This window comes from Anneissia japonica, unplaced genomic scaffold, assembly GCF_011630105.1.
Source record: "Anneissia japonica isolate Jap-2015-1 unplaced genomic scaffold, ASM1163010v1 scaffold61005_len26885_cov154, whole genome shotgun sequence".
In the NCBI taxonomy this organism is placed as follows: domain Eukaryota; kingdom Metazoa; phylum Echinodermata; class Crinoidea; order Comatulida; family Comatulidae; genus Anneissia; species Anneissia japonica.
The window spans coordinates 1-9909 of record NW_022704227.1 but is presented as its reverse complement, the minus strand read 5'-3'; the positions used below and the strand labels follow the sequence as shown (position 1 = coordinate 9909).

Below are 9909 nucleotides of genomic sequence, written 5' to 3'. Positions count from 1 at the left end.
ATATTTTTTGTGGCTGTATATGTTTAATTCTTACTTGTTTATAAAAACCAGACTACTTAAAACTTAATTTTTAATTTTGCATATTATTTATTTATTTATTTTTTATTTTTATTTCTGGCATCGTATTAATAATGATTTATTAATTATTTTTAATGGTGGTCATATCTTAAAGTTTGTTTTCAAACTTATTTTGACCACCATCCACATACTTTTTTTTTCCATATGAATTATACTTCTAATTTATGTATATGTGGAGAAATATTAATAAACAAAACAATAAACAAAACATTTTAATCGAAGTTCGACCACGCCCACTTCGGGGAAATCTGTCCCCTCGTCGGGGGCATCAGCCCCCTCGGCCCCCTGTCGGGCAAATCCTGGCGCCACTCCTGTAATTTCACTGTTCCTTGCTCTCAAGTCAATTTTTTTTAAATATTCATTTATTTAGGCACATCATCCTTCGGTACATGTCGATCCAGGGATTACAAAACAATTAAGCATCCTTCAAGCTAAATCTTACTACAGTATTTTGAATTTAAACCGCATAGCAAAATACTCGTAGCAGACCTTGACTACAGCTTGAGTTCACACTGCCTAACGCAATGCGCAACTGCAAATACGCTCAGTCGATCGAGTGCACAACCATTTGAATTAGACGTGTATTACGCAACAATAGGCATACGTTTGCTTTTTAGCCAACTTCTTTATCATTTATCTTCCAACTTACAATGTGATCAGTTCTCATAGGGCATCTTTGAAGAGCCAGCTGTTGGCTGGACTAACCATAACAATAAGCATTTCTACTTCTTTTGAGCAAAAGAAAGCATATTTTTTATTGAATTTGTGCAATTTTATTTATTGGATACCATTTGAACAGTGTCAACAATTATCTTGTATATTAGTTTTATATACTTTAGCACGCCTGACATTATTGCACATTATATGTATGGCCGTGATCATGTAAAGTACTCCAGAAACATGGCAGCCAAACACATTTGATAAATCGTTCACTTAGAAACAAATGCAAGAGTAAAATTCGAAAACATAAATCAGATTATTTTTTATCAGAAAAACAAAATAAACACGATCCAAACGTTTGTTGGATGAAATAAATAAACTTATGGGGAAAAACAAAAATCCAAACAATATTCATCCAGGCTCGATTGTGGAAATTTTAGCGATTATTTTAGTAATATAAGAACAGAAATTTCAAACTCAACTCATAATAAATAAATCATTAATGAATGGTATGGTTCCAAATGATTGGGAAGTTTCAATGACTACCCTCAATATACAAAGGTAAAGGCAACAAACAAAGCCATAAAAATTATAAACTAATGTCACAATAAAACATTGCTTTATTAGATCAGGAAAGTGGGGGGGGGGGCTCAGATCGGGGGCCCCTTGAGCTCGGGGCCCAGGTTCAATGAACCTGAACCTGCAGTACGCAACTGGATATATAGAGACTCTGTTCATCCAAGGATTTTTGGAGACATAAAAGTCCGTGGTTGTTCTCCGTTCTCATGGAATTAGTAAATCGATTCCCCTTGGACTATTCAATTCAATTCAATACGATTTTATTTCCAATTCTCTCATTAATGTACACTATAAAATATGAATAATTAAAATACAACAATTATAATATATAAAATGATTAAATCATAAGGGATTAGAAAAAAGGCACACAAAGCGTCATTGTTTGCCTGTTGAAGAAAGAATTCAATTTGAACTTTTTTTCAAATCACTCTCAGGCTGCCCTTTTGTATATTTGCACCTACGTGCCCATGTGCGCTTAAGGATCTCTTCCAACTCCATCCAACTTTTTCGACCGGTCTCTATAAACGTACACGTTGACGGACAATTCATTTCCTTTAGTTGGAATGGTCTGCCTAATTTTCTCAGGTCTTGCTATTCGTTTAGGCTCAAAGCCGATCTAAGCACACCTATTTCAATAGTTTCCTACCTCCCACCTCCTCTTGCTTAATCTTATTTTTTGTGTTTATTGTTTTGTTTGCTTTAAACCATTTCGCTTCTAAATACTGCTTTACTGAATTATTTAGGTTTCCACACTTTGTTTGGGTTTGGCGATGCAGCACTATCGGTGGACGAGTGGCTATACTACTTTACTACTATGTGGAGTATGGCTATAGCGCTTCGTAACTCTGTAAGGAAAAGCGACAAATAACAAGTAACACCGTAAACTACAAATTTCCGGAAAATGAAATTATTAGATTGATGAATGATCAGGTTCACGTTAACATTGATGCCGATAAATTTCAGATGTACTGTGTTTTTTAAAACTACAACATGTTTCGGAGATGAAATGCAAAGTATTTATCTAACAATTTATGTTCGTCTGTTAACTCCCAAGAGAAAACCAGTTTATGCTACCCCATGTATTTCAGTAGGCGAAACTACTTCAACTCAATAATGGAATGTTCTTCTTGACATACCTCAAATAAATATATGACTCATCCAATTTTGAAACTGTTAAGAAACATATTTAAAAGATACAATGTGATTCGTATCTTTTATGTGTATGTATAAAGCGATTTGTATCTTAATCTTTTCATACTGGTTTGTTCAATTTCAATCATGTTATTGTATTGAAGATCTGTCAAGAGGCCCCGTATAACCAGACATATTCAGTCCCAGCACCATGTTACATGCAATTTTTTTAACGTTGTAGGATAGTTTGGTAAAATCACATGAATTATTCATATTAATCCTTACAGAACATATGTTTGCGCATGCGTAAATTTTAAGTCTGTGTCAGCCTTGATGCTCAGGCTGCTGCTCTGTGCATCGCGAGTGATTTTGATAGAACGGCGCACCTTCGATTTTATGGTCTAGCTAGGGATTCAGCCTTTGTGGGCTTCGTATTTGAATCACTGCAAAAATAAAACAGGTGATTGATTCGATACATTGAAGTGATACATTTACTGTCAGTTACAATACTAAATATTAACGTTTATTAAAATTGTACTATGTAAGCTAAAACATTTCACTAATGCTGTGAAGGTAGGACTTTGCAAGTTATGCCCATACAGTCCACTGGCACCACCACTGTCTGCTTTGCAATAGGCCTTAACGAGGTTTATCATGATCATTCGCCGTGCAATATCACATGCCTAAAAACAAATCAAATTTTTATTCATATCCAACATAAGAAAATACATACAAAAGAAAATAAACCATTTGCATAACATAAATAAATCACATTTTTCATGCATTGTAGGCCTATTTGTTACGTTCACGATACTAATAAGAGACTGGATGTTGGTATACCATAACACAAGTTAAACAGACTGAATGAAGACTCGTTACGTGATTATAAGTACTAGTGACTTGCATAATTCTGCAACTAATGCGAAGTACTCATATAAAAAGACCATTGTGCTTACTGGACCCTTTGTTGAATTAGGCATATGATATATATATGCCCGGCAATAAAGCTGACGTTTTTTACAGAATGATAAATTCAGCAATAGATAAGTATCTCCCAGTAAAGGTTAAAAAGAACCATAATGGTGATAAGCCCTGGATAACCTCCAGAATTAAGAAATTAATTAAAAGTAAACTTAAACTCAATCCTTCTAAATGCCAGGTGATTAGATTTTTCTTTGGTCGTCGACCCCTTCCAGACATCGACCTCCACATTGCTAACGAAACTCTTCCACTAGTTGACACAGTCAAATTATTAGGAGTCCTAATAGACAATGATCTTAAATGGAAGAGTAACACGGATGCTATAATTGCGAAGGTAAATAGAAAGCTATTTATTTTGATAACATTAAAAAGAGCCGGACTTAATTACAATGAACTTCTGCATGTTTATAAATGTTATGTTCGGCCGGTATGCTGCACCGTTGTGGCACCCTGGCCTCACTAAACAACAAAGCACATCCATAGAGCGCGTTCAAAGGTGCGTATGCCATATTATCCTTGCCGGTAATTTTTTTAATTATGAGGATGCGCTACTAACTCTTGGACTGGAGGGTTTGTCTGACCGCAGGACCTCACTTTGCAAAACATTTGCAAAGAAAACTGCAAATTCGGAAAAATTTAAGCACTGGTTCCCAATTAACAATACTACACATAATATGTCATTACGAAATAAAAAACTATATAGTGAATACAAATGTACTAAATCCCGATACAAAAATAGCCCGATACCTTACATGGTACGAATTCTCAATTCATTGTGAGGTCCTGTGGCGGATGAACCCCCCAGTCTTAATAATCTGGATATTATATATAGCTCAGGAGTAAAGTGTGATGTAAAATTGTTTTTTATTCTTTGTATTTTTAGTGTTTTTTGACTGTGTCATATTTTTATATACTGTACATTTATTAGTCTTATCACAAATTTTATAGATTTTATTGTATTTACCCAATCTACAATTCAGCTTAATGCTGCCAAAGATTGTGTTTTCGATGTTTTTTATCTCAATAAAATATACCAAAATATATAATCTTGACTATATCTGTCTCAGACTATATCTAAAATTATTAAGAGCCTCTCTTTAATCAGTTGTATCCGCTCAGTTCGCCCAAAATCTATTTTTCATCTTATTCATCGTAGGTCCATAGTCCGACACAGTTGTGTTACTATAGAGATGCGTCGACGCGTCTAAACATCACAAAGACCTAAATAAAAAAATCAACCAGGAAATTCATGGTCTATGAAATGCTGTTTAATTGCAAGTACGGTACAATACGTAATGAATATTTAAAAAAAACACACAATTTAATCAGCCTGTAAGAGATACGTGACAGTTGTATTGAACACTCACCTTCACAGACATTTTACCGCCAGTTCCCCACCCCCACCTCTCCACCAATTTTGGCGGGAAAATGAACATTGTAATATTGGCCTACAAAATTAATTGCTCCCATCTGTTATTTCATGGCCACTGGCCACTTAAAAACTATGCATTTAACTTTTTACAGTAATAAATATACTGAGTATTCCTATAGGCCTAAATAAAAATAACAAACACATGGATACAAACGTTGCATGTAATGTTGTGATTTTATAGATTATAATTTATATCAGGTCTGCTATGGAAAAACATAATGTCCCCCCCCCTAAAAAAATTACCTTTCCCCTTACTTTAACTAGCATGCCCAACGCCTAGGTCTTTGATAATGACGTGTTTCCGTGTCGTAGAAAGACACCCAAAGCTAAGCAAAATAAACAATGAAATATAATAATAATTTATAGGTTGGTTCGCACATTTCGAGGGACCCGTGGTTGTTCCTCCCCCGCCGCCCCCCCTAGATGTGTATAAGAGACAGACTCTAGAGAGATTGGCCTCGAGGCGTTACCGGTACTCCACTGACAAAAGCTCCATAGTAGGAAAGAGTCATTGGAGCCGCACTCTGAGGCCCTTTATATGGACTGGGGGTCCGAGCTTCGCCCTGAGAGCTTACGGGCATTACGCCACTGACACAAACTTTCAACAAAGTGGAAATATGTTGGCTGTATGGCCCTAATATGCTACTTTGACGCCGAATATTTCTGTTGCGAGACTAATAAACCTAGAACGAAAAAATACCATGACAGAAAAAAAAACTGTTCGGACTAGCAAATAACAGTGGTTTATCAACGTGTATTAAACTGGCGCGAGGGGAACTAGGGACGGGATTGCGGCAGGCGGGGGGGGGGGGGGGGGTAGTGGAAGCTGGGTTAGAGAGAATAAGGTGTGATTTAATCTAAGGTGATTTTAACTACTATGAGTATTTTATTTGCTCGACAAATTTCTATCGGTCATCTGTAGTGTTTTTCTTCTTTATATAGAATTGTGTTTATCTCACGGACTAGAGCCAGCTACCCGACGGCGAATGGGCTCTCCGACAGGGGACCGGTCCCTGGAAACCGACCACCACTGTCACCACCCCTGCTTACAATTTGCTTATTATGTAGAGTTTTATTAGTAATACTCACGATCGATCACAAGGATTGTGTAAATATTTACCTTGATAAAAGTGTGTAACGGTAGAGATAGATGCTAGCTATTGTGAAGCTTTTGTTGTCATAGACATTATTTTAACAATTATTTATCAAAGATCCCAGAACTTTGTAAATATTTGAAGTTTGCTTTCTTTGAATACTTTTTCACTCAGAGCATAGAGACCTCGGTATTATGCGCTAAATAAATTCCACTACATACATAGGCCTACATATATTTTTGTGATTATCACTGGATGGATAAATAATTACAGCTTCCTGCATAGACTATACAAATAATGACTGCAGTTTAGACCGTCAAAACTTTATCAAGTATACCGTATCCACAACAGTAGAAAATGGCTGACAAAAAGGTGGCAGGTGTAGTTGTTGGTATATTTGTTTGTTGTTGTGTGGGTCTACTAGCTGGTTATTTCCTAGGTAGGGAAATACACTTTCGTCCTCCGGTTGATTGTAAATGGCAAAACTGGACTCAATGGAGTGAATGTTCTCAACAATGTGGTGTAAATGAAACACAACATAGAAATAGATCGTACTCGACACAAGCAGAGTATGGAGGAATTGACTGCTATGGAGAGCATTTTGAGAAACGTAGGTGCAACGTATTGTGTTATAATGGAGGTACTACCCTGTCGGAACGAAACGGCTGTAAATGTAAACGTGGATTTACTGGGAAGTGCTGCGAATGTGAAGTAAAAGATTGCAAAATGAGCCAGTGGAGTGACTGGTCAACGTGTTCGCGTGAATGTGGTTCTCTCGGAACAAGGTTCAGGACTCGCAATATTGACCAGACTCCAGAATGTGGTGGAACTGCATGTACATCGTCACTGACTGAACAGCAGCCATGTAATCGAATTTGCTACAATAGTGGTAGGATAGAAGACGGCATCTGCAAGTGTCCATCCGGATATAGGGGACAATGCTGTGAGTGTAAAATAAAACACTGTGAATTGACTCAATGGAGCGATTGGTCACCATGCTCGCATGCTTGTGGACCTTTGGGGACACGCTATAAACTTCGAGATATCCAACAGTCACCAGAATGCGGTGGAAGAAAATGTCCATCTGTTTTTTCCGAGCAACAACCATGTAATCGAAAGTGCTACAACGGAGGAACGTTGATCGGTTCAGGCAGAGGCTGCAGATGTCCAAATGGGTTTGGTGGTCAGTGTTGTGATGTTAATGTGCAGGACTGTGCTATGATTCCATGGAGCCAGTGGTCATCTTGCTCACATACGTGTGGTCCGCTAGGAAAACGGTTTAGAATACGTGATATTGATCGATCGACTGTATGTGAGCAGACTATGTTCCCTTCTGAGTTGTCAGAGGAGCAGTCATGTAATCGAATTTGTCAGAACGGAGGAACACTTTCTGAAAGGCGTTGTAATTGTCCAATCGGATACAGTGGCATTTGTTGTGAATGCAGGACACAAGACTGTGTCATTACTTCTTGGAGCGACTGGTCAACGTGTTCGGAAAGGTGTGGTGATCTTGGAACGAGATTCAGAACGCGTGTGGTAGATAAGTTTCCAGAATGTGGAGGAATTGCATGTACGTCTGTCTTAGCACAACAGCAACCATGTAATAAAATTTGTTTCAACGGAGGCAGTTTAATTGCTCTAGTAAAAGATTGCAGATGCCCTGATGGATTCGGTGGTCAGTGCTGTGATATCAGTGTACAAGACTGTGCCATGATTCCTTGGAGCCAGTGGTCACCATGCTCACATACTTGTGGTCCGCTAGGGAAACAGTTTAGAACACGTGACATCGACAGATCGTCTGTGTGTGGCCAGTCTATGTTTCCTTCTTTATTGTCAGAGGAAAAGTCGTGTAATCAAGTTTGTTTGAATAGAGGGACACTTTCCGAAAATCGTTGTGATTGTCCAGTTGGATACAACGGCCAATGCTGTGAATGTAAGATACAAAATTGTATCATGAATGCTTGGAGCGAATGGTCAACGTGTTCTCAGATGTGTGGTGCTTTTGGAAAGAGATTTAGAACTCGTGATATAAATCAGTTTCAAGAATGTGGGGGAGCTACATGTACGTCTGCTCTAACTGAACAACAGACATGTAACCGAATTTGTTTTAACGGTGGTACACTTTTGCCTGGTAGCTGCAATTGTCCATCTGGTTTTACTGGAAAATGTTGCGAATGTAAAATAAAACATTGTGAAATGACTGAATGGAATGAATGGTCACCATGTTCACATTCATGTGGACCTATAGGAACACAGTTTAGAGTTCGCGAAATGTTACAGTCACCAGAGTGTGGTGGAAGAACATGCCCATCTGCCATTTCCGAACAACAGCCATGCAACCAAATGTGCTACAATGGAGGCAGTTTGGTTGCTTCAGAGAAAAGTTGCAGATGCCCCGATGGATTCTCTGGTCAGTGTTGTGATGTTAGACTACAAGATTGTGCTATGAGTCCATGGAGCCAGTGGTCTCCTTGCTCACACTCTTGTGGCCCCCTTGGAAAGCAGTTTAGGACACGTGATATTGATCGATCGTCTTCGTGTGGACAGACCAAGTTTCCTTCTTTGTTATCAGAGGAGCAGTCATGTAATCAAATTTGTTTTAATAGAGGGGCACTTTCCAAATCCCGTTGTAATTGTCCAAACGGATACAGTGGAACTTGTTGTGAATGCAAGGTAAAAGACTGCGTCATGAATGCCTGGAGCGAATGGTCAACGTGTTCTGAGATGTGTGGTGCTTTTGGAAAGAGATTTAGAACTCGTGATATAAATCAGATTCCAGAATGTGGGGGAGCTGCGTGTACGTCTGTCCTAACAGAACAACAGCCATGCAATCGAATTTGTTTCAACGGTGGTGCAGTTTGGCCTGGCACCTGCAATTGTCCATCTGGTTTTACAGGAAAATGTTGCGAATGTAAAATAAAACATTGTGAAATGACTGAATGGAATGAATGGTCACCATGTTCGCATGCGTGTGGACCGTTAGGAACACAATTTAGAGTTCGCGAAATTTTACAGTCACCAGAGTGCGGTGGAAGGACATGCCCATTTGCCATTTCCGAACAACAGCCATGCAATCAAATGTGTTACAATGGAGGAAGTTTGGTTCCTTCAGAGAAAAGTTGCAAATGTCCAGATGGATTCACTGGTCATTGTTGTAATGTTAAATTACAAGACTGTGCTATGATTACGTGGAGCCAGTGGTCATCCTGCTCACATACTTGTGGTCCGTTAGGAAAACAGTTTAGAACACGTGACATCGACAGATCGTCTGTGTGTGGACAGACTATGTTTCCTTCTTTATTGTCAGAGGAAAAGTCGTGTAATCAATTTTGTTTGAACAGAGGGACAATTTCTGAAAGTCGTTGTGATTGTCCAGTTGGATACAGTGGCCAATGCTGTGAATGCAAGATACAAGACTGTGTCATGAGTGTTTGGAGCGAATGGTCAGCTTGTTCGAAAAAATGCGGACCTCTAGGTAAACAGTTTAGAACACGCAATGTTATTAAGGAACCGGCCTGTGGTAGAGATGCCTGCCCCATTAACCTTACTGATCAAAGAGTATGCAATCAGTTCTGCTACAACAGCGGAATTCGGAAAACACAGGAGGACACATGCAGCTGCCAAGAAGGGTTTAGTGGCGATTGCTGTGAATGTGAAAATGTTGACTGCAGTCTTAGTGAATGGAGTGATTGGTCGTCATGTCAAAATGCAACGCGCCAGATTAGATCACGTGACCTTGTAAAGTACGCAAAGTGTGCAGGTAAACGATGTGATGGGTCGTTAACCGATGAGCGTTCGTGCGCAGCCTTACTGAAGACCAATGTCCTAGTTTCAAAAGCGGGAATTGGAGTATTTGGTGGGTACGCTGTACTTGTTACATATATGTTTGGTATGGCAGTACTATATTTCTTTAGGTAAATACATATATTGCTTTATTTGTACATTTGTTTGGTT

General features: G+C 38.7%; 1 protein-coding gene across 1 annotated transcript; it reads left to right on the top strand.

Annotated features, from left to right (window-relative positions):
- Positions 1 to 6130: 6130 nt before the first annotated feature.
- Positions 6131 to 9869, top strand: LOC117104592 (neurogenic locus notch homolog protein 1-like; the record flags this gene model as incomplete). The annotated part of the gene is made up of 1 exon (XM_033245442.1): positions 6131 to 9869. A coding segment is annotated over exon 1 (3557 nt), but the record flags the coding sequence as incomplete, so codon positions are not given.
- Between the last annotated feature and the right edge of the window lie 40 nt (positions 9870 to 9909).